The sequence below is a fragment of the Ooceraea biroi genome, chromosome 3 (genome assembly GCF_003672135.1).
Source record: "Ooceraea biroi isolate clonal line C1 chromosome 3, Obir_v5.4, whole genome shotgun sequence".
Taxonomy (NCBI): Eukaryota; Metazoa; Arthropoda; class Insecta; order Hymenoptera; family Formicidae; genus Ooceraea; species Ooceraea biroi.
This window is the reverse complement of record NC_039508.1, coordinates 1,425,226-1,450,240: the sequence shown is the minus strand read 5'-3', so window position 1 is coordinate 1,450,240 and position 25,015 is coordinate 1,425,226. Positions and strand designations below refer to the sequence as shown.

The 25,015-nt window shown below is 38.8% G+C and overlaps 2 protein-coding genes and 1 long non-coding RNA gene across 4 annotated transcripts in view; 2 read left to right on the top strand and 1 right to left on the bottom strand.

Moving 5' to 3' along the window:
- The first annotated feature begins 1,016 nt into the window (after nucleotides 1-1,016).
- LOC105283212 lies at nucleotides 1,017-21,057 on the top strand. The gene is made up of 12 exons (XM_011345805.3): nucleotides 1,017-1,654; nucleotides 10,432-10,883; nucleotides 12,880-13,010; nucleotides 13,260-13,483; nucleotides 13,633-13,818; nucleotides 13,987-14,298; nucleotides 16,564-16,695; nucleotides 17,034-17,215; nucleotides 17,465-17,595; nucleotides 19,370-19,575; nucleotides 19,748-19,933; nucleotides 20,340-21,057. The coding sequence occupies exons 2-12, from the start codon at nucleotides 10,628-10,630 to the stop codon at nucleotides 20,647-20,649; spliced, it is 2,256 nt and encodes a 751-aa protein (XP_011344107.1). The 5' UTR covers nucleotides 1,017-1,654; nucleotides 10,432-10,627; the 3' UTR covers nucleotides 20,650-21,057.
- Nucleotides 21,057-25,015, bottom strand: part of LOC105283112 (acyl-CoA Delta(11) desaturase) — a 17,146-nt gene continuing 13,187 nt past the window's right edge. For both annotated transcript variants that reach the window (XM_011345580.3, XM_011345579.3), the window contains exons 3-6: nucleotides 24,643-24,773; nucleotides 23,835-24,040; nucleotides 23,566-23,751; nucleotides 21,057-23,312 (exon numbers count right to left, since the gene is read on the bottom strand). In XM_011345580.3, the coding sequence (XP_011343882.2) occupies nucleotides 22,988-23,312; nucleotides 23,566-23,751; nucleotides 23,835-24,040; nucleotides 24,643-24,773 (848 nt within the window). In that variant the 3' untranslated portion in view covers nucleotides 21,057-22,987. The remainder of the gene's footprint in view (nucleotides 23,313-23,565; nucleotides 23,752-23,834; nucleotides 24,041-24,642; nucleotides 24,774-25,015) is intronic.
- LOC105283111 overlaps nucleotides 24,780-25,015 on the top strand; it is a 1,086-nt gene continuing 850 nt past the window's right edge. Inside the window, exon 1 of the long non-coding RNA XR_894641.1 lies at nucleotides 24,780-24,952. This is a non-coding gene — a long non-coding RNA (uncharacterized LOC105283111). The remainder of the gene's footprint in view (nucleotides 24,953-25,015) is intronic.

The following is a 25,015-nucleotide window of genomic DNA, read 5'->3' as shown; positions in this document are numbered from 1 at the left end:
ACTTTTATTTATTAGTTTCCAAATATTTGCGCTACGGACCTCCAATTTTTCAGTTAAAAATAAGATAGTAATGTAATTCAATATCGATTCATACAACTATATTTTTCCTGAAAAACATATTTTCAAAAATTATGTTTTAATTTAAAATTAAGAAGAGGATGAGACAGATTTCTAATTAATCTCAATTTGACAAAATAACTGCTTTAAAGTTTGTTTTAAGGAAAAAGTGATTTTTTTTCATTCTTAAATGCGAAGGTAAGGTAATTGTTACATCGTAAAGTAGCAGAAAGCATAAAACAAATAATGCGCAGTAAGGCATCGCTTGCAGTGCCCTGAACTTTCATAACGCACAAGATGCACGCGATATCGATTGCTATCAATATCTTTTCGCTTTCCGTCTGTATGTCATGATGTGTCGACGTACATGATACCGGTCACTTATCAATAAATGGACTGATCGATTTTCCTTCCAATTGAGCGTACATGTATTCTCATTAGCCGAGACACGTAATCGGATCCTCCGCGTGATTATCCACCCGAAATGTGATCTGCATTAAGTATTATACGCTGTAACTGCGCACACAGGATCCTAAAATATGACAAACGTTTCCTCCGTAATTTAAGGTAATTATTAAATTATTTTATTAAATATAGAATTAGAATTATTAAAGAAAAAGAAAAAAGAGAAGATAAAGAATCGCTAATTGCTTTAAAATTGATTTTTAATGCTCATAGCGTTCTTAGAAGATATCGAAAGATTTATAAAATAATTAATCAAAATAACAGAAGGAGCAAGAATAATTCAACACATTCCTCTTCTTTCTCGATTCTTTTTCCTTTTTTTCATCTTATTGTACTGCCAGTCACATCTCATTGGAAATCTTTCTGACTGACTGTGCATTTCAAGTTGCGCCATCTGCATCAAAGGAGATGCCGACCATAACGGACGCCGATGATGATGCCGTCGGCTGTGTTCGGGGGAACCGGCATAGCGCGCTATGTAAAAGCCAATACATCGCAACAGCGTTCAGTCCGCATCCGTACGCGCGTCTTGTCGGATGATAGGGCGGGTTGTACAAACGACATATCTCATCGTGAAACTGAGAATTTTCGTCGACACGAGGGTGCTCGTGCCGATCAAAAAGCGCGCGTCCGTAGGCGGCAAACATTTCAAAAATCAAATCCGAAACGTGACAAAACACGTGGCGGTGGGGAATGAGAGGATCCTATTTCCTCCTAAATCGCTATCTCGAATGGAAGGTTTCAAGTGCGCGGAAAATAATTTGCGTGATCTCTCGATCGGATCAATTGATCATTGAACAGCTGATCGGCAACGGCGTCGTCGAAGGCGCGGCGCCAGTTTTTGAGCGCGTTGCTTCATGGAAGAAGTGTCGCGATAGGAAAGTCAGTCGCACTGAAAAGTGAAAAGATCGATTGTCACTTGAAAAATCTACATCTACCATTATTCATTATTTCGGTTTGCGGAAGTGTACATGTGAACTGCGGACGACGCGTGCAGACCCTTGTATCCGTTTGAGAAGAAAGGACCCATTCCCGGTTTATGGAATAAAGTCACGCCGTATCCAGGTCTGATACGAAAACCAAAATCGTCGGCGCTATTCCGGGGAAGCAGACGCTGCAATATATTCTTGCGGTAAGTGTGCATTTTAGCAAAACTTCAGATCGGGTGTCGCATAAAATGGTCTTAAGATATCAACGTATAAGATTACCAGCTGATTTGGCAAATTGCTCGACTTTTGGAATACCTGGACGTTTACCAATACCGTCGACTATCAACAAGATGATCTTTACGACTACTACAAAAACCGCGAGATAATGGTGTCTTCTCAGTGAATACTAAATCGTTTCACGAATGATCAGCGCCAACGTTCAGACGGGACGCCTTGGAAGGAACAATCCACGAGACGACGTCGGCCATGCGTAATCAACCGTCAATTAAATTCATTTTGATTTCGTTGTATCTCGCCGCTCGTAACCCACTTTTAACGTGCCTGCATGCGTAATAGCTTGCAAGACCACGCGGCAAACAAGCAAGATCAGCGAGTAGGATCGCGTTGAAGCGCGTGATGGGTGACCAAGATGGAAATAATGCCCAATAATCCGTTAGGTAGGCTTGACCGCAGAAAAAAAGTAAAAGTCAATAACCAAGCGTTCTCCATATGCTCAGGATCGCGGATGACAGAGACAAATAAGCATCAAGTTCAAGTCACCTGTTACCGCAGGTCGAGATACGCACAAATATCACGATCATCGTAACTCCATGTAACCAGTTCAAATAGATATTTGTCAAAGAGCAGTCTGTATCTAACGAACATCGAGCAATCTGGACGACTGATATTGTTGAGAATGATCGTTTCTTTGGCCCTCTCAACCTTGATTGATTTATAGACAAATATACCTTTCACGTGGACGTCTCCATTTGGCTCAATTTCGCTCTGGACATTTATTTCCAAACATTGTATCATCTGATGTCGATGAATAAGTGCTAATTGTCATCATCGATTACGGTACGGATTAAAATAGATCTTCTCTATTTTAATCCGTACACACATTTATCATCTTTAACAATCCGTTTTTTTCCGTACCCTTTGATTTCCGAAGATATCCTTGTGATCTCGTCGAGGTGCAGAACCAGTTCTGAATGTGAGCGAGATGATGATTAATTAACTGACATAATTTCATCCCTAGCAGATGTTAGTGTATATCGATTTTACAATCGATATAAGTATTTTTCACCTCTCCGCTCGATTTTCAGCGACATGTTCCTGCTGTACGTCAAAAACGCCGTGTTCCCACGTGCTTCGTGCACGCAATCGCCTGTTCATTCCTTCACCGTTACCTCCGCCTTGTGTAAGTGCAGACTTCAGGTACGTCTAGAAGCGAACGTGTATTTCCCCATTTAACGTGTCGTATGACCTCGAGCAAATGACCGACTCCTAAATAATCCTTGAACCATCGCACATTGCTCGATTATGTTAAAGTTACCTCTAATATGACATTAATCATCTTTAATTTGCACATGTCTGTCCTTCTGCAACTTTTATACTTTCGAAAAGAAGTCGTACGTCTTCCAAGTCTAAAATGAAATAGAATATATGTACATGTCTATTAGAATTATTGATTACTATAGGATGAAATTAAGTTATAATCTATAATACTATACCTTCAGAAAATATTCGAGTCAATTTGTTTTGAATAATTTATTTTATCAATTTATTTTATGCAAATAATACAAATCCGATGTAAAGAAAAGAGAAAGTTGACAAGTTTATTGTACTTAATTATGTAATTGAGTCAAATGATGAAATGTATGTTGTTTAAACTTAAAATTTTATCATATATTCGTGTTGCATATTCATGTTCTTGTTAACGATGATACAACATACTCCTATATTGTTTTTTCTATATTATTTTTCCTTCCTTCCTTTTCTTTTTTGAGTTTTAAACAAAAATATTTTCTACGTGTCAGTGACCAAAGAGATGAAAGTAGATAAGGTATACTTCTCTAAAATTTATTGAGTTGATTATATTGAGCATTTCATCATTTCACGACAACTTCTTTTTTTATCGCAAGGTCGGCAGATAATTATTCAATAATTATGGAATCGTGCAGTCCAATACACGTTAATTTATGTTTCCTGTACTTATATTCACATGTCGATATTCGCGTAAACACTTTGATTTTTTTCGTTATTAATTTATCAATGACAAATTCAATAATTTTACATTCCAGTCGGCAAATAAAAAGAATTTTGCCAACTGGTTATCGCACAGTCATCATCAACTTGATATTGATGAAATAGTTGATTAATTTGTAAATATAATATAATTTGTTACAAAATTGATAATGTATTCGTATCTGCAAACCGGAATAAATTGAAGAGATAACTTAGAGAAATCTTTTATCGTCCTCATCTTTTAACGATTCTATCAATATCAATCAAGTCTAGATCAATCTCTCTTACGTATCGGTCTACACTTTTATGATTCATCATTATGAAATAAGAAGTCAGACTTCAAGGCATTTTGTATCCATGACAAGCACTCGTTTGTTACATACTTGTGTAACACACGTAATATTAGGTGTGAAATACGAATATGAGATATATCTAAATATGTGATTCACTGCATGAGTGCACACTTTTATTCTAAACCGGCAAGTTGCATGCAATTGTCAAGAGAAAAAGAGAGAGAGAGAGAGAAATTTTTCGCTAAAAATATATATCTGGAAAATAATCGAGAAATCAATTTAAACATTGAAAAGTACATATCATTTACATCGTTCTATGGTTTAATTTCTGTCGAACAACAAAAATGATGACAAAGAACGTTTGAGTTCCCATTGTGAAATTTAAAAATAGAAATTACATTCACTTGGCTTTGCGTTTGAGCGACGCAAACTGTTTCCTTGATTTTTTTTCCTATGCTGCTTTATGCTCGAGACTGCTCGAGACAGTGTTGGATAGTTCTCGGTAACGAGAACTGGCAGGATGAAAAACGATTCGACCGTGAACTATAAATTCCGATTAAACATACACATATCGAGCACAGATGAAACGAAGACGACGACACTTTGAACCGATGAACTCACGACGGTGGTCACTTCGCGAATTGACGAACAGATTCTTAATCGTCGTGCCAGCGATTGTCTTTTGCAACGATATTTTCCTTGCTTATTGATCGTGACACCGTTATGAGAAACCGTGAAATCGGAGACCTGCTCCACAATATTCCATAATTTATACATGTCCTGCCTGAATGCACCTACTCGCAAATGGAACAATGTGAGTACGTTGCAAGCGCATATTTGCCTAATTGTGATCGCATCAGGATCCGATATATTCGCTTCATTAAATTCGCCCACGCGTTAAGGAAAATTCCATCTACAATTAAACGACGATAATTGTCATGACCGTTAAATGTGATTATGTCTCTTTTTTTCACACGTGCACCTCTGAGATTGCGAGCTTAGTTCGAGATAGGTACTTATAATTTCGTTGAACTCAGTGATAAAGAAATTATGCCGCTCATTGCTCGTCTTCTAGCTCGACAAGCTTTCATATTGCATATTACATTACTTTCTGATATGTGGAGGCACGTTCGAAGCATGCTACAGAATTGACCTGGATGTCCCAATCAATTGGCGTTCACTGCCATCGGCTTCGATCATCGATACATATTGATACACGTCGATTAGGCGACTCGCTTTAAAATAATAACGTCCAAGAGAAAGAATGATCGACAACGATCGTATAATGATAAATTGTTTTTTTTTGTTTGTTTTCTTTTTTTCAATATTCTCCTAGCTATATTGCATCATTCCATGTCATCAAATATTCCTGCTATCAACACTATTAGTTTAACAGGAATCAGTTATCTTGATATATCGTTTCATCATTTTTCAAATATTTTCTATTTTATTATTTAGCTTCACTAACGGAGAAGTTTTAGAAAAGAGATTCTTCACTATCAGGCCAACCAATTCCCATAAAAGATAGTAATTGCCACTTAAAGTGTCACCGTGCCATCTTCATTGCTCGTCTACAGTTACCAATTGTTAAATCGATTACTCGTCACACCGGGAAGCCGATCTAAGTTGTTTATCCGGGATCCTGATCCTACGCACGATTACACTTAAGTAATTAATTCTCGTCGCGCTAATTTCTCGCCAGCACCACTCGGATTACGTATCCTTTTAATCAACACAACATGGAACACATGATGTTTTTACTCCGGTTTATTAACATACAACGTGCAGCTCACTTCGACACGTGGGTATTACATCTTTGAAATTGAAGTCTGAAGAAGTTGATTGCATTTTAATGTCGGTGTACATGATAAACAATAAACAGTCTGTTTGCAGAAAACATTTGCTGGCGAGACAAGTTTGCAAATTGTCTGCGCGCAACACGAGAAAGCTTGTAGACAAGAGAGGCGGTCTAATAAATTATTACACGGAGCAATAAACGGATTAAACACCGCGAGATAAGAAGATTATACGAAGAGATTACACGAAAAAGAGGGAGGCAGAGAGAGAGAGAGAGAAAGAAAGAAAATCTACATCAAAGACAACTTTGCCGATGACACACCCTGTGCGCGGACACACAGTGTGGGCTCGTCACGTCGGACTTCCAGCGAGATCGTTTCGTCGAGAGTCAGCCCACATTATTGCAGTTCCTCAACAGGAAAGAACTCGCGCCTACTATTACTACGGTGAACTGCTCTCATGTCAGTGTATTTTTAGCTCATTGGACTACAAAAATACGTGCTTCGCTTCGCTTCGTACGCCAAGGGATAAGAAACCCAGGAAGTAAGACTGATGAGCCACGCTCCTTTAATAAACATCCTCAAGACAAGCCTCGTAGAAATTTTTTACGAAGATATTTTATATATAGAGAATCCTTTAGTGATCTTCTGCAACGCCGGGCTATCTCGTCAAGGGAAGACAACAGCGCAATTATGCTCGACAACACGTTCTTGTTGTCCTTGCTCTGTGAACGAGTGAGTAGTGAGTTGGATTATTACGTGGCCACGTTACGTAGTTGCTCCTTCGAAGGCAATAATGAGTCACGTCGATTATAATGTCGTTCAATTCGCGTAATAATTCATCGTGAGAGCAATTCATTCACGTGGCGGGGGAGATCGATGCTTGTGCAATCAATTCCAGTGCCGCGATTATTTACCCGCGTTAACGTTGTTGCTCGATAAGATCGTTTGTGGGCACAGGTGCGTGAATCATTTCACAATCTCGAGAGGTAGTTGGAATCTCACGATAAGGAAACTTTAAATATGATTATCGAGGATTTTTCACACGATAATACGTTACTCATCGTTTTCAGAAATGAGTGGATCGCTACCGTGATAAACGTTGATAAATCTAATTTTTCGGTGAAAGAACACAAAGCAAAATAAGAGACGAGTCCTTTTAATAGGGAGGTACGACAAAATGTGACACAGGGAGTGCTCTGATAAAGTGTATGTCTGAAGAGTGGCAGCCCGTAATTCGTGAATGTTGCTCGAGACTCGCTAGACAGGATGGATTCCGATTCTGCAGAATGAGAGAGTGTTCCGTCTCCATTGATGAAAGAGCTCGAAATCCACTTCCCCTGTACTTAGGAATCATGGCGCCAGCGATGGCGCGTCCCTCTTATCTCCGACGAAATCCAACGGGTGTGTCGTATAAATCAACTAAAAAAGCATATCTCCCAAGTGTTAAAATATTAAAATGTTATTAAACATTAAAATAAATAAGAGATATCACATGTTCAAGAAATATATAAAATACAATATATATAAATATAACATGAGTATATTTCAAGGAAGTGTGCGATTTAGTAGAAGAACACAACACTAAAAATACATGGTACTTTTGTATTCTCTGTATGTGAAATTCATGTAAATCACAGAACAACAATGGAGCAAAACTCATAGCTCGAAACGTTGCGAGAGGACCTGGCGAACAATTAAATAAGCTGAGTATCGTTCACGTAACAAAGAGAGGTCAGCAAGAGATGATAAAATACTATGTTGCAATGCGACATCAGACAGATGTACATACATAAGTACATTCGCTATTGTCGAAGATCGAACATGCGATATGCGAAACCGACGCATGATATGAATACCTTTGCCAGGAGACACCGATCGTAAATGGCACGCTCGTTCGCAATTGCCCAAGAAGCAACTATCGCGTGATTTGTCACGCTGCTCAGTCCCGTAAATTAATTTTCTTAATTAAATAACGAGCCACGTTCAACGTTCTGTCGATATCATCAGAGTTGTTGAGTGTCTCGCAAATGCGAGAAAATTAATCGTACGTTTGTCTTGTGTCTACAGGATTATATGTACGACTCGTTGCATATAAAGCACTCTCATTCCACGATTGCTAGGAAGATTACGAGGAAGATAAGTGTGAACGCTCGAAAAAGACATACTTTGTTAAATTATTGAAGAACACTTTGAAGAGAAGAACACGTGCCAGAGTCTGACCTTTTTCAAAATAGATGACTTGCACAACTGTTGCAATTATGGATGAAATTGCCGAAATCCTATGACTTATTTTTCTTATATAATATATATTAGTACGTTACACAAAACAGTGATTTGGCCAAATCGATCATCGTCACAAGAAAATAATCTTCCTGTTTTTTACCTCATATTTTATTACAATTATATCTGTTTTTAACGACACCCTAGTATGTGCCACGGTTCTAGAGGATTGGAAGGTCGAAAATGTAAAACGCTGCTTACCGAGAAAAGGAAGATAATCATACGTGTTTCCGAGACGATGTATTACATCATCAAAGGACTTCGAAAATGAACGTGTCGTCATTCGCTCGAGAGTGGCATTAGTGCAAAACCCACGCGCTCTCTCACACCTCGCACACACATACAAACAATTATTCCCATTACGCACGTGTAATATCGTAATTATCGTCTTACGAGTATTACGAGCTCCATAAAAATCTTGATTTGCCCAAAATATCATGAACGTGCTTTATATTTTATTATGACAACAACATTACTTTCGCATCAGATTACGTTGAAGGTGTCGAGAGTGATAGACCATCATTCAGATTGATTAGCGGATCGCAGATAAGCACTCTAGTGGCATGCATGCTCTGCAATAAACCCGCAACGTTGTAGTGCAATATTATCTGGCACGCGAGTAGGCGGCGCGTGGACGAATTTATTGTATTACGCAACGGAAAGAGAAACAGGATGGACGTGAAAGTATTTTCGGCGCTCCAAATTCTCCGTCGGGAATCCGACGTTCGCGTTCGTTCACCTCACTGTTGTGAGTGGACCCTTAAATACCGAAAGCGTCTGATAATGGAGCCTCCGGCGTCCACCGGCATAATTAAATCGATTATTGGGATACAGGATGCTTCACCGTTTTTCCCAGATTTCTGTTGGACCGCTATTCAGCGAAGCGTAGAATTGACCGACCATGATTTCGACCAGGTCGTATCGCGTAATGCGCCATCACGACAAACATCCTGGTCTTATTCTTGGAGGTACTCTGCGAAATGTATCCGAGCATCTTGGTGACGTAACGACGCGTTTTCAAAGCACTCGGAGGTGCTGATCAATCGAATTAACAAAGCTAACAAAGGGAAAACTAAACAAGGAATGTACGAGAAAAAGGCCGTTTTCTCTCCGCTGTCGACATACTTATTACATGTATATTTAAAAAGTCTGACATTGTGATTGAATTTATTCCGACTGAAGAAGAAACCGCAGCTTGGAGTCTCTCATTGCGCGGAATATTACGTGTCGTTTTGGAGAGATTCACTTTTTTAGCATTATCTTAATGTTAGACATGTGTCAATAATTGATGATAGTAGCAGTATCATGCGCAAAAGTATTGTATGAAATTATAATAATTATCAGTCTAATTCTACTTATCGTTGTTAGTCGTTGGGTGAATGATAAAGTGCGATTCATGCTACGACACGTTAATCATAAGACATATATGTATTCTGGTTGTTAGGTGACACATTTACAGCTGAGTAAATGTACTAGTGATAATATTAGAAAAGTCTTCTATTTTTACAAATGGTAATGGTTCATGGTATTTATAGCAAAAACACCCAACACTGTAACTTCTTCAATTAAGATACAAATTTAAAAATTATCAAATTATGTGTGTGTGTGTGTGTGTGAAATAAATTGATATATTTTGTAGCTCAACTGGGTCAAAGGTATACGCGGATTGCACTTGCAGTAGCTAACTCAGCGTAGAAAATGTTTCCGCAGTTATGCATGGTTGATCCGAGACGTACGTAACGTGTTAATGAGACACAACCTTGTCGTAATTCACATAAATTTATACGATTTCACGTTGCGTGACGTTGAGCGACAAAATACAGGTACCGAAGTCGATTCAGCTGTTTCGAATAATAATAAAAAATGGGAGCGAGGTGCGGCAGGTGTTTCAAGATGATTTCACGTTAGCATCACAAACTGAGAATTGATGCTCATCGAATCTGAATCTTTACGTGCACGGTTGATTAAAATAAATATGATGAGATTGAAAATAAATATGATGAAATCGACGATAAAGCAAAGAATAAATCAATGGCGCAATAAACTTTCATAACAAGCTTTAGAAATTCTCTGAAAGCAGGTAATCTTATCGCGTCACGATGAGAATCTTGACGATCGATCAATATAACATCCTAAACCATGCATTCTCACATATCTACTCGTTTTAATCGCAATGAAGCAATCTACACCGTGATATTCCACAAACCTTGAAAGACATTGCAGTAACTTGGAAGTCATTAATGCGCCATTGATTTCTCGGAGCAGACGCAAAGTTCTTCACAATTTATCGCGACACAAAATTCAGGGAAGAATATCTGCGTGTATGGAAACCGATGTGTATCATTACTTCTTCTTTTCTAGGACTCTTCGAAGTGTTATTCGTGGCTGTGAGCGATAAAGCGCACCGCGCACATTGGCCGATTTCAAGGAGCTACTTGAGATGTAAGGTAGTGGTTGAATCGGTACCACGATCGACATCGATCGACGACGATCAACTAGATTGTCGACAGATGGTCCTCGGTCATTCCTAGAAGATCACGAAGACGGTTTGTCGAGGATGTCACCAGACGAGGAGAGGACACGGACGGTGATGCGCACTGTGCCAACGGCGAAGGGGGACCAGTTGGTGAACGATGATTCAATGAACAAGAAAGACCTGGTAACCCGGAAGGATGAGTCGATGGTGGTCAAGGTCGAATACGTGCCGAGGATCAAGTGGCTGGACCTCAGCGCGCAGATCTTCATACACGTCGGCTGCCTCTACGGACTCTACCTGGTGCTCACACAGGCGAAGTGGCTCACAGTGCTATGGGGTAAGGCGGGTTCTTCCGCTTCCGTCGAATTCCGACGGAGGTAAAGTGTTTCGATCAGCAGCCGCATAAGAGGCCACGGGGCAGAAGTCCTGCCTGGCTGCGATTTTGTGTAGAGGTCTGAGGTGGGAATCTCTCCTGTTATTGTCGCCAAACACAAGCCTGAAACATGCGTTCATAGTGCAGCTGCTCGTCGAAACGTGACGAAATTACATAATCCGCCAACTAGACATAAGGTGCCTGTCACGTCTCGCGATCTAGTTGAGTCGTCGTAGAATTAGTGTTTACAAGCATGAACTGTGACATTGTTGCCTGTCGTGGTATTAAAAAGGAAAAGACGGTAATTAGTATTATCTAGTACACGCGTTACCTTCAATTCTGTACTGCGCAGCTAATCTTCATTTTAGCTCACCAATGTAATAGCTGCGCGACAACAATAATAATTTCCTAGTTTAATACCGGGATAACTTCTTGATCTAATAAGGAGTAATCACGTATACATGATGATGATGATGATGATGATGATGGAACTTAATTATAACGTAAACTAAATGTTACAATCGTTTCATCGGCTATTATAAGAAACTTTGAATACGAGAACGCTGCGCGTAAACGTTGCTTTGTTGTGCCAATTACAATGGCGCAAAAATGTAGGTCGTGCCAGTAATTTCGTGTCATTTGCGCTTAATAGCAATAATGCCGGAGCGGCAATGTTCCGCGCCCGTAAAGCTTGACCAGGTACCAAGTCCGATAAGCCGCATCGATTTGCTGGCTCTCGTACCCGCGAGCCTGTAATTTTTACAATGCGGTGCAATTGTGGGCGATGTAGACGAACGAACATTTGATCTGGTTGAACAGATCGCGTCTCACCGGAATCGTGTGACAGTTAATTATTTGATTTATAAATAGCACTCAACTATTAAATGCGAGTAAAGTTTCTTCCTCTAAAGTATTTTATTTTTACACGACGGCATGAGAAAAATCCATTCGCGCGAATATTATATTATAATATTATATTATACATTGTCCTAATTATTTTTTACGTTAAAGCTGTCTTGAGTTTGCACGTGCAAGGTGCACCGCGAAGCGTTCTTTCGCCTCATGATATTTTCTTGATGCTCCTCTGCGCGACTTAATATAATCTTGCCAGATCTCTTCTCGCCACGTTGGCCTCGCGAGTGCAAATCGGGGGCGGTTGCGTTTACGCTCGCTGATACAACCGTAAAGGCCGGCGCTAAGCGTCGTCATGCATATGCAAGCGCCAAGACGCCGGGCGCCTGAAATAAATTCGCGTCACACGCAAAGCGGGATACGACTTGGTCCGTATCCTCTACAGGTTGAATCACGCACGACATTGGCCGTGGAAAATGAATGGGAGGATGAAACTCCACGCAACGGCGATGAAAGCGTTTACGAGAAAAAGCGGTAATGCGGGACACGATTACTTCAGATGCACATATTTGCGTTCGGCTGACGTTTCAAGCCGGCGACCGTATCGTTATTGTCGGCGTAAAACGGAAGAGTAAACCGCGATAACGACACGAACGTGTCGGATTTCTCTGCGTTCGCGGAGAATGCATAAATCTCTTCCGCGAAGCAGCAAAAACGTGCAAAAATTAAAAAAAGGCGACTCTGCTACATGATACTTTGATTAACTTGTGCGCAAACCGCTTACTTAACTCGCAGCGTGTTATCTTTCCTTGAAAGTCTTAAAGATTAGCGGCCTCATAAACATTAATATTGAAAATTCAAACGAAGGACATGTCTGAGAGATGTAAGATAAAACGACGAACGGACATTGAAGAACGGAAAATAAAATTTGTCGCGTACAAAGAATTTTGAATTTTCCTGTAGAAATAACGAATCTAATCGCGAATCCAATCTGGCAAGCAAATACTAGGGTACTCCGGCTGCCACGTTGCTCCATTTACTCCAGCATCTAAATGTACCTACGCTGTTGAATATGTGTTTTGATGGATATGTGCTTTTACGGTTACAGTGTTCGTAACGATTTATACGTCCGGCTTCGGCATTACGGCTGGCGTGCACAGATTATGGTCGCACAAGGCGTACAAAGCGAAATGGCCCCTGCGTCTACTTCTCGTTTTCCTCTTTACGATAACCGGGCAAGTATGTAAACTTTTATATCATAACATAATTTTTATATAATAATTATTTCTCTTGCTATTATTCTGATAACGCAGTGTTGACTTGTTATTGTTGCTATTATTTATGTACGGTAATAAGAATTTCTATTTATAAATATATAAAATAAATTTAAATAAATATCTTATACATCTCAGCTGTACAAGTCTATTGAAGATTACCACAGTTTTCAAGTATATTCAAGATTTTTATATCAAGTATTATATTTTAAAGGGTGTCCTTTTTGCGCAGAGGGACGTGTACACGTGGGCACTGGACCACAGGGTGCATCACAAGTACAGCGAAACTGATGCGGACCCCCATAACGCGAAGAGAGGTTTCTTCTTTGCTCACGTAGGGTGGCTCTTTACGACGCCTCATCCCGACGTCGTCGCCAAGCGCAAGGTAGTTGACATGAGTGACCTGGAAGCGGATCCTATAGTTATGTGGCAGAAAAGGTAAGTGATGTAAATGACGTACGCTGTTAGCATAAAACGATGCAAATAAAGATGCAATCAAATATAATGAAAAAATTGTGCGTCAGGAATGTCCGTTTTCTTTGCTGTCACTTCTGCAATCAATGTTACATTGTTCGATTCATCTCCAGGCTGTACATACCCTTATTCGCTCTTTTGGCCATCGGGCTACCTGTGGCGGTCCCTTGCTACTTCTGGTCGGAGTCACTGTGGATCTCGTTCTGGATTAGCTTCAATCTCCGTTTCTGCGTTACGCTGAACATCGCCTTTTGCGTGAACAGCGTAGCACACATGTGGGGACAGAGGCCCTACGACAAGTATGTATCACCGAACTGATTCTATCGATAATCACCGCTCCACGTTCACCTGACTGAACAATCGACTTATCCAATCTAAACAAGTTTCCTAGATAATCACGTAGAACCGTTCAAAACCTTAAATCACCGTTCTGGAAGCTATTAATGAACGATGACGATTGTCCGTAGGAACATCTCGCCGGTGGAGAATGTCGCGGTGTCGATCGCGGCGCTCGGCGAGGGGTGGCATAATTACCACCATGTGTTCCCGTGGGATTACAAGACCGGCGAGCTGGGCGAGTACAGTCTAAATCTCACCACTGGCTTCATCGACTCGTTCGCGCGGATCGGTTGGGTCTACGATCGCAAGTCCGTCTCGCCCAGGATGATCCACCGCAGAGCGCATCGATGCGGCGATGGTAGCCACGTCTGGGGTTACGGCGACCTTGACATCCTGAGCGAGGATCTGGAAGAGCTGGAGATGATGGACAAGCACGAGCTGTGAAACCAGCTGTGTGTACGTGAAAGCACGTATTCTTTGCGTATCCGTCAGGATACATTAAAGGGCCAACGTCTGCCTGTATACCTCATATGCGGACCATTCGAACTCTCGTAGACGAGCTAGAGTAGGCAGAGCACGGAGATCTGCGATTCGCCGTGTATCATTCGACGGGTTCCGCGCAATGTTCACTATGTCGTCAGGAAGTATTAATATTTTGACGGAGATATGTGAGATCAATGATAATGGAAGCGTAGTTGACTTTCGATTCTAATCCGTCGTCGGTGAACTAATTCTTTTAACTACGAGGACCACGGGTCAATCGCAAAATCCTTCGTAAGAGGATTAAAGTCTAGCTTTTTAAATAAATAGATAAATATTTATTTATTTGTCATCTGCGCGAATTGTTTAGTTATCGTTTATGAGATCCATCGAAATTGTATGTTATTAACTGGTGCAAGAAAATAATGGTTAATGGTTTAGATATCAAAAATAGGTATCAAAACTATAATCACTGATATTATAAATCAGAAGCTTCGCTTAATCAAGAGTTCATGCGGTGCAAGAACGTATATAAAATAATTCGTTTATATATAATACGGATGTAAATGTTGTTTGTTACAATCGCGTATAAAGTATTACAAAGTGTATATTTTTATTGGAACGTGACTGACCAAGTGCAAAGTACAACAATCTATCTAAAAGAATCAATCTAAAACAATTGTACGTGTTGTATAATGGTATGTTCTTCGATGAATTTATACAATCTTGAAATGCTTCCCTTTCAAGGAACTCAAGAAAATCAAGAAATCGTGAAATATTGTTTGAAACATCCCAATTTTAATGTAATTTGAAATTAATATCTCTAAGTTTACATTTATAAAAGAAAATTAATTTAAGTGGGATAATTTATCGTATAGTTACATCATGCAGTACAATTCAACAATCGGAATTACACGCGTGAAGTAAGTTTTGCCTAAAAATTTTTTCTCTAGAATTTCTATTTTCATTAATATATGCACATTAAAATGTAATGAGTATATTTTTAACGGAAAATCGACTTAGTGCAATGCGATTGTATATATTGCATTTCTCGATACTCTTAATTGCGTTTAATGTCATACTTTGCATTTCCAGATTGCAAAATGTATCACGTCAATCGATTAACTCAAGTAGATTATATTGTTGATATTTCTTTCTAATGGTGCCTTTTAAAATTATATTCTTTAACGGTTCCTATTCTGCAGAAATAAATTCAGTTTATTATGCGCATGTTTCTGTCATGCGTTTAAACTTGCAGTTATTCAGGATTTTAAGTGACAACTAATAAATCTTCCGAACAATTTGCAGTTCTATTGTTTTAGGAAATCTTATGAGAATGTGAATCTTATAAGAATTATATTATAACGTCCTATAAAAATCTTATTAAGTTACAATATAGTACACGCGTGATTATAGAACAATGTAAAATTATGGTTCCAACATTTCATTTTTTGGAATACATAAACCATATGCCATTGTCCATGAACATGTTATTTGATTATTTGTACGTTGCGAATATTACGAATTGAAATTTTCGTAAACCTTTGCTCTTACGCGACCTTATTAAAACGCTGCTCAATCAAATCCGAATTCTACCGCCGATTAAATACAGGATATAATTAAACTCCGACATATACGCAAGTGCCTTAATATGTTTTTAACGTATATGCACAATTTTCTTGAAATAAAATAGATTGCTCGAAGAGCGTAATCTATTGTACTAGCGAAACAATAATTTCAATGACGATTAAAATCGAATAAATCTTGCATAACAGTGCTGAAATAATTTATATAATTGTGTCTACGTTTGTAAACGCATGTGTGTATGAGCTATCCCAAAGAGAACGTACGTGTAGAAATGTTGGCGAATCGACGCCATAAATTTATTCCAATTGTTAATCACGATCAAAGTATAAAGTACATGAATATTATCGTGGTCTAACAGTATTCATTTCGTACCATGTATGTAGAGTTTCCGATTACTATCGCCAATGTTAAATAAATATATATTCGTGCAGTCAAATATTTCTTTATATTATAGTCTCCTATGAATAACAAAAACTCTACTGATAAACGTAAAAATTAAATAAGTAAAATGCAAAACTTAATGTAAACTGTTAAATGTAAAATTTCTCGATGAACTGCTTATTCAAAAAACCTGTGCATAGCACTACTCGGTCAAGAAATGCACGTCAAGTTCCTCGCAGGAAATGATAAGAGAAAAGTAACTCATTCTACAATAATGCAATTCTAAATAGGGTCAGAAGGCCGGAGCCAATATGCTCAGCGTCACCGCCAACATCTAGTCCTTATCCGGCTTTTGAGAAGTACACTTCGATATACGACACCATTTCGAAGTAAGTCATTGGTACATCATGCAAAAGAGAACGCACATTTTTATCTTCAGCTGTAGTTTTTAGCTTATTCTTTTTTTTACCTCATAGAAAATATTCGACAGTCTTGTTGATGTGAAAATTGTTCCTCTCAAAACGTCTTTAACTTGCGATATTATATGATTCCAACAATATTTGGTGATTCGATATGCCAAAGAGATATTTAAAGATATTTAGTTAGAATTGTTGAAATTATCTCGATAGATTTGCGTTTTTGTGTGATTTTCTGCTTTTTATTATTCGCTGCCAAGTAATAATTGATTCTTCGTAAAAGTTTATATGATTTTTGAATTCCATATCAGCATGGAAAACAAGGAAAAGAGCAGCGAGGAGATGGAAAACAAGGAAAAGAGCAGCGAGGAGAGTAGCAAGGAACTGTCCCTAAACTGGGTTGTTATTCTCTTTCATATTTATCTTCACCTTCTCGGTATCATCGGATTATATGTGCTGTTCTGCAACGTGAAATGGATGACGGTATTCTTTTGTACGTATCGCAACTCATCTCATTAAGCGAAGTGAGAGAATTTTATCGCTACAGAAATATTAATATCGAATTATACTTATCTCCAAGTTAATCCTGCGAGCTAGAATAATATAAGCTTGAAGTGCATTCTTCTCAAATCAGACTTTTCTGCGCTAATGCGAATCTTTCTCTTTCCAATATTATGATCTCTTTGTTTTTATGGATATTAATAGTTGTTTTATGAATGATCTGATATCTTATTGCTTTCAGTTATATTCCTCGTTACAATCTCTCTCATAGGACTCACAGCAGGCGCTCATAGATTGTACGCGCATCGAACATTCACTGCAACATCGGAACTCAGATTTTTCATTATGATAGCACACACCCTTGCAGGCGTGGTAAGTGCTTAAATATTCACTTTAATAAATTATTTGCATAAGAGTAAAAAGTTTTGCAAAAATCCTTAATCTTGTAAAAATTGGTAAAATTGTAAAGATTGTAAGATTAAAAAGTTAAGAAAGACATACGTGAGTAGGTATATATAACGTGAAAATGCAGTTACAAAATAATACTTGAAAAGCAGCAAAAAAGTACTTACTTCTTTTAAAAAATCGGAATAATTCTTTCAAAAAATACAGTATGCTTATTTATAACTTATTTGTAGACATTATCTCGCGTTTCTCATTGTGCATTCTCAAAATTGTTTGCAACTTACGATCAACATTTTATGCTACGATACATACCCAGATAGCCAAGTCTGCCGAAAGCAGATGATGCTAACTATCTGCTATCAACTATTGCCAGCCAAAAGACAACAAATTTGATACAGAAGTTGTTATTAACGATTAATTCGACAAATTGGTGCCAGAAATGTAACAGAGCTTGCTCACAAAATCTAAGAACAGATTGGCGACAGAAACCGAGCAGAATCTGCAAACATGGCTTGAAGTCAGATTGTCGACAGAAACCGAGCAAGATTTGCGCACGCGCAATCTAACGGCAGATTGGCAGCAGAAACCGAGCAAGATCTGCGCGCGCGGAATCTAACAGCAGATTGGCAGCAGAAACCGAACAGGATCTGCAGCTTTTGACAGTATTCAAATTTACACGGCTATGAATATGTGTTTTCGCTCCGCACCGCTATGCGGTGCACGCGTCGAGTTCTTACTCGATGTTAAGATTTAGCTTAACAATTATATAAGTTAATATACGCGCCTTGGCAGGATAATATTAATTTTTCTGAAAATTTTTGCACTTGCGGCACAGAGGCTCCCCATGGACAACGTTCATGTAGTTCACGCACGCCACAAGCAATCTGAAGTTCGAAAGCAAAACTCGGACTTCGGATTAGAATAAATTAACAATAAGAGAGAGATTATGCAACGAACTGTCAGAAAGACACATCAAGCCAAATGTACTTTAATTTAACAAACAAACAAATGCGTTCTTTTAACAATTTATAGTGTGTTAAAAGTAAACACATGCTTTAATATATCGTAAATATGAATGGCCAAAAGCTGCAGATTCTGTTCGATTTCTGCTGTCAATCTGCCGTCAAATGTTAACAGATCCTGCTCGGTTTCTGCCACCAATCTGCTGTCAGAGTCTGTTAGCAGGCTCTGCTGGCAGATCACTATCCTAATGCGGACATAACGGATGCCAATTTGCTATCAACTTCTGCAGTAATCTGTTGCCAATCTGCTGGCAGATTGCACACATTTTGCTTACTGGGTACTTTCTATTATATATATATATATATAGAAGCATAATCATTTAAAAAACTGGACGTGCAACGGAAACGGAAATATTACATATGACATGTAACAGTAAGCGCATTAATACTGAATTATGATAATTACTAAATTGATTTGCATCCAATACAGATCCATGATTATGATAAGTAAATGATTTACGCAGTAAAATCAGAACATTGGATCCATTTCTTACCGAGTATTTATCGTGATAAATTGTTCGCATACGAGGAAATGCGATTGACAGGATCAGAAAGTTCATGTAGATTTTTTAGCAAAATTCAAACCCAAAACTTTGTATCAAGAATTAACACGTTTGAATTTTGCTACAAAAAATCCGCACGGACTTTTCAATCAATCCAATACAATTGTCAAACAAATTATGAAAATAAAATCTGCCAAAATTTGTTTACGTCCTCAGGGCTCGATAAAGAATTGGGTATTCTGGCACAGAATCCATCACAAATACTATGGTACAGACAGGGACCCGTACAATCATAAGAAAGGTTTCCTCTTTTCCCACGTGTACGGCAACATGCTATCGTCACCCTCCGATCTGAACACGTATGCAAAAACTATCGATATGAGCGACATCAAAAGCGATGGATATGTCCGCACGCAACATAAGTACGTTGTCTTCCATTTTTATTCTTACATCCGTAAATATATTTGTCTGATTTATTCTGTTATATTTGTTTTATTCAATGAACAATATATCAATTTAATAGCATATTATTCAATTAATATAAGAAATATCCAACTAGCATGTCAGCCTACTAAAGCAACTGTATCTGGCTAGGTTCTATTGGATACTCTTCATCGTGCTCGGATTTATGATACCTATCAACATACCCATAATGTACTGGAATGAATCGCTCGCAAACTCGATTATGATTATGGGTATAACACGACTGATGATAACGAGCAACATCTCCTGGCTTGTAAACAGCGCTATGCTAGTCTGGGGTCTGAAGAAAGGAGACAGGTTGATATCTGTCTTTAATACTATCTCATCACTTTTCTATAAATGATTCTTAAAAATGCCGAAAAGTCGAACAATACTATTCGTATTGATGCGGATAGTATACGCTTCAATTGATGTTTAATAAGATAAAAATGAATACTTTCTTCACAGTTTAGTTTTGCTCACAGACACTTCAATTGTGTTCCCATCTGAAGTATTGATGAAACTACATTATTATTAATAATCGTAGAAAGAGTTTCTTGAAATAGAAACGCGTGAGAATTCTTATGTATCAGTAAGGTTTTTATGCAATGCAATTATTTGCTTTCTTTTATCTTCCTCTCTTGGAGTCGAGTATCCTCATTAACGGTGCGATTCGTCGTCGAGTCAATTTCGCTGAAGCCTGACATCCGACATTATATTTCAGGTTTCCAGTCGAAGATAATAGTATCTTCTTCATCTGGAAATCCTTCTGGATCAATTATCACTACGTGATTCCCTGGGACTGGAAAAGCGACGAATTCGGTCGTTATGAGAAGGGCTTCGTCACGTTCATCATAAAGATATGGTGGGAACTCGGACTCGTGAAGGAGATGATGACCGTTAGCAGAGAGAAGATGTACGAAGTTCTCTACAAAGTCGCTGATTCGGAAATAACGATGGATGATGCTCTGGAGAAGATGAAGGAACGTGCAACAGAGGACGCCCTGAAGGAAGGGCTAATGTATTATCATTAAGGGAACGAGTTCGCGAAAGAGCTGATTAAAACAAGAAAGATGTTTAATTAACGGGCAATTATAAAATAACTATATGCAATATTGAAATTTTGTAATCTAATTGATTAAATAAATATTTTGTAATTTTTGGCAATCTACATTGAATGTTTACGTACCCGTTCAACTCGCTCATACGCAATTTTATCTATTGTTTCTGAAATAAATAAGACATATCGGATGACATGAATTGCGACAACTTGTTTGGACAATGAAAGATTAAAAATCACCGAATATTTTTCTTAAGTAAATTTCTTAAAAATTAAGCTTTGGTCACAATATATTTTATATTGTATAGCGGTCGATCTAGCATACAAACTGAAACAAGATGTAATAAAAAGACACAAAATATATTATATAATATTTCTTTACTTAAAAATATACCTTTATTAAACATTTTATTTTAATTATAACTTTTACATAGTAATGCACAATACGATAGAAACATGTGCATTTTAACAATATAATAATGATATTAATAATAATATAATAAAAATAATCATAGTTGTCATATTTGTATTCGGATTCGGGCAAGCCGAAAGGAATCAGCGGAATCGTCCAAGGCGACACAGAGCATAGACAATGCTAAATAAGAATACTATAATATTATAAATACAATAGTAGCAATTCTACTCGTAGTAAAAGTGCATAATATTATAAATAACGTGCGAAGTATCAGTAGCACAAACCGAAATCTTCCAAGGTTTTTTCTTCATTAAACTGGATTGTTAAATTAACCGACTGGAATAAATTAATTTAAATAATCGGAAATGTAATACAAAGACAAAAGAAACATTGTGAGAGATTCAGTAAATCAGGGACGTGACAGGTTGTAATACTGACTTTATGTATATCAAGAGAAATCATGGACTTCAATGTGAAGACGAATACATTGGCGATTCTCCGAGCGATTATCGCATGTAATCAAAGATGATTTAAAATGAACAAGTTCCATAACCATTTAAATGTAATAAACACGTGATAACATGCAGAGCTGCGAAACACGTTGCTCGAAAGAAAAACGAAATAAATATTCAATGTGTATTTTCAACAGAATAATGAACATGAGAAATATTTTAAAAAATTGTTTATAAGACATTAATTACTCATAAATTTTGTTGACGAGAGCAGGGAAGGAAGATTTTTATAGTCAGTAATCACGACTCCTTGTCGTTACATCATCACACTTATCACAAACTGCTAACGTCGCAACGATCACTTTTTTCTCGCATTTTACAATGTCGCGAGTAATATAAAACACACGATGGATAGTATAACGATAGTTCGTGTGTTGTGTTACTACACCGCGTAATTGTGTCGCACAATCGAATAACTACGCTTACTTTGGCGTAGTTGACGCATAACGATGCATGAAGTAACAAATAATATAGTCTTGTGAGAGAAAGTCGAAGAATTTTTGCGCACCTATTAGGTGCATTCCGTAAGGAAGGAAAGAAAAGAAAAAAAAACAACTCTTTTACGTTTGCTTATGTAAGCAACATTTCGCTGATGTTCTGGACGATGATTCTGAACTATTCTAGTACTATTGTAGTACTATATAAAGTTTTGATTGATGAGGCAATGATGCCTACGTTAGTATTGCGTCAAAATTAATGTCACGTTTGCGCATCGGATTATTTATCTCGATCAAGAAAGATAAGGTAGAAAATTTTGGTTGTGTATTAAATGTATGCTAAATTGAGCAAGAATTTAGTCGCGTACAAAAGTAAGTCATTCGAAAGGTTACTTTATCTCTGCGAGGACTGCGAAATTCGACTTCGCTTTAATGGAGGAAGTCGTGCCTCTAAAAGTCTTCTCTTTGTTTTTAATACAGTATCGTGAATTTACTTTTTACTGACAAAAGTACAAAATTAATGCGAAAATTGACGTCCCGATTGTATGCACATACCTCCGTGTTACGATTACACGTTAAAAAATCGTACAAATGATACAAAAACTCGATTACGTAACAATTCGAAAGTTAGTTCGATCAAACTACTCCAAGAACAAGTGGAAAAATTTCGTCGAGCGAGCGAGTGCACGTATTGCACGTTGCCCGCGATCCAGAACACCATCGATTGCGAAAAATCGATCGCGACATTTCCTGCCTAACACCGGACCTGCCGGTCTCATTTATACGCGGAATCAGCCAAATAATCATGCAACGACGTGTCGAAACGCATGAATCCTGCAAGGCCCGCCGGTTCGAACGAATCATGGAATCGTACAAATAATAGATTGGCCGAAATCCGTGCTCGTCGTGGACAAATACGAAGAGAAGAGCCTTCAAGGAATCCCCTCTCTACTGATCCTTCGTATGGTGATGGGTAACTATCGCCTGGTTCCGCTCTTCCTGCGTTTGGTCCTTGTCGCCCCAACCCCATACCTCATGACTGCCATCGCCCGTCCTCTCCACCCGTTTCATCACGATGTCCTCAGACACGCTCTTCAGGTCGTAGGCCCAACCAATCCTCGCGAAGAAATCGATAAAGGCCGTGGTCATGTTGAGCCTGTAGTTGCCAAACTCGGAGCTTTTATAGTCCCACGGGAATACGTGATGATAATTGTGCCAGCCCTCGCCCAGAGCGAACAAGGCGACGCCTTTGTTCTCCGACGGATTAATGTACCTGTGTTAATGATATTATTTATTAATTACTAAAATTTATGATTACCTGTGTTGGAAAGCAACTTTCACAGGACCGCCAATCACATGTACCAGAAATGAGTCTTTCATGAAAAAATTAATTAATTAAGGAAAAATGTGAAAAAGGCAAAAATAAAGAGTGGAGAGTTGGACGCCGAAAGAAGAAGTAGCAGACGAAGCACAAAGTTCATCATGAAAGGCACGATAGAATTATATGAAGTCTGATTAATACTAACTTGTCGTAAGGTTTATTGCCGAAGAGATGAGCCGCGGAGTTCACCAGCCACGTCATGTTCAACGTGAAGATGTAACGGAGAACGGTAGGAATGAAGTAAGCGTTCGTCCACGTCTCATTCCAGCAGACTACCGGGATTATGGTAGGCAGAATGAAACATAGCAATGGCATCAGTATAATGTAATACCTGAAACGTATAAATTTGTTCTGAAGACTTCCATCCATCAGGGATTTGATATTTTCAATCATTTCAACCAACATAACACGTACTTCTTTTGGAACGCTAATATGGGATCGCTCTCGAGGTCGCTCAGGTCGATTCTCTTACCCTTCTCCCTGACTTGCGGGTGTTTTCTGCAGAGCAGCCAGCCGATATGCGAGAAAAAGAAGCCTCTCGTTGCGTTATGCGGATCGGCGTCGGTCTCGCTGTATTTATGGTGAACCCTGTGGTCCCTGGCCCAATCGATCGCGGCGTCCTGCATCCCACAAGATCACGTCACGAACGATATCGATGCAGAGTGCTTTAATTCGCACCCACGCGAAAGGAGAATAACGCACCTCCATGACGCATCGTGCATTGTTCCGCCCGTTTATCTACTTCGCTGAATAGCTCTCGCGTTAAACTGTCACGTCAAACGAAACCGAGAATGTATAATACGCTTGTGTCTCGTGCCGATGATCGATCCAATAGCACGCGTCGCCTACATCCTCGCGTTCAAGGGGGACAAGAGGGACACCTTTTTCTCCCAACAACGGATTGCTTGCTTAGCCAACGCGATGCGTCGTTAGACGCATCGGATCATGCTATATTTTTTTTCGATTTCCTGCACGCGACGACCCATTATGCTCGGCATCGACATGAATTCTTTACGCCTCGCTAGCTACGGAAAGGAGTCTCGATTCGCCAGAAGAGCCTCGTTCGATTGATTACTAGATCGTCAAGTGTACGCGTCCGGTCAACTGATACCTGGGACGGAAAATTCCCATTCGAAGAACATCAATGTCGATTTGATGTGAAGGAAAGCAATCGCGAATCCTAAGTACTCGTAATTTTTGGAAGGTTCGTCTTGTCACGTACCTGGAACGCTATGGTATTCATGATCATAAGCAATATCTGAAGCGGCCACTTGGCTTTGTAGGATCTGTGCGCCCAAAGTCGATGAGCCCCGGCGGTGATCCCGAAGCCACTGAATTGGTATAAGAAGATTGCTGCAATCGAGAAAATCATGATGTTGTACATGCATAATAATTTCCGAGCGCCTGCCCCGATCGATCAATCAAGTTTCATCGAACGGCCATCCTCGAGCAAATTGAATTTCTGAGAACCAACTTTGACGACACGGATCGGAGATCTTATTCGCAACAATTCACGAATATATTTATTACTGGTACACAATATTATTCTTACGAAGATTAGATACATTTTATAGGGAAAAAAGCAAAAAATGAAA

What these genes read in the sequence shown, in the direction of transcription:
- LOC105283212 (XM_011345805.3), top strand. Translation starts at nt 10,628, where the DNA reads ATGTCACCAGACGAGGAGAGGACACGGACGGTGATGCGCACTGTGCCA. An exon ending in GTGGCTCACAGTGCTATGGG is followed by an intron (nt 10,884 to 12,879) that starts GTAAGGCGGGTT and finishes TTACGGTTACAG; the next exon opens with TGTTCGTAACGATTTATACG. An exon ending in ATATACGACACCATTTCGAA is followed by an intron (nt 16,696 to 17,033) that starts GTAAGTCATTGG and finishes ATTCCATATCAG; the next exon opens with CATGGAAAACAAGGAAAAGA.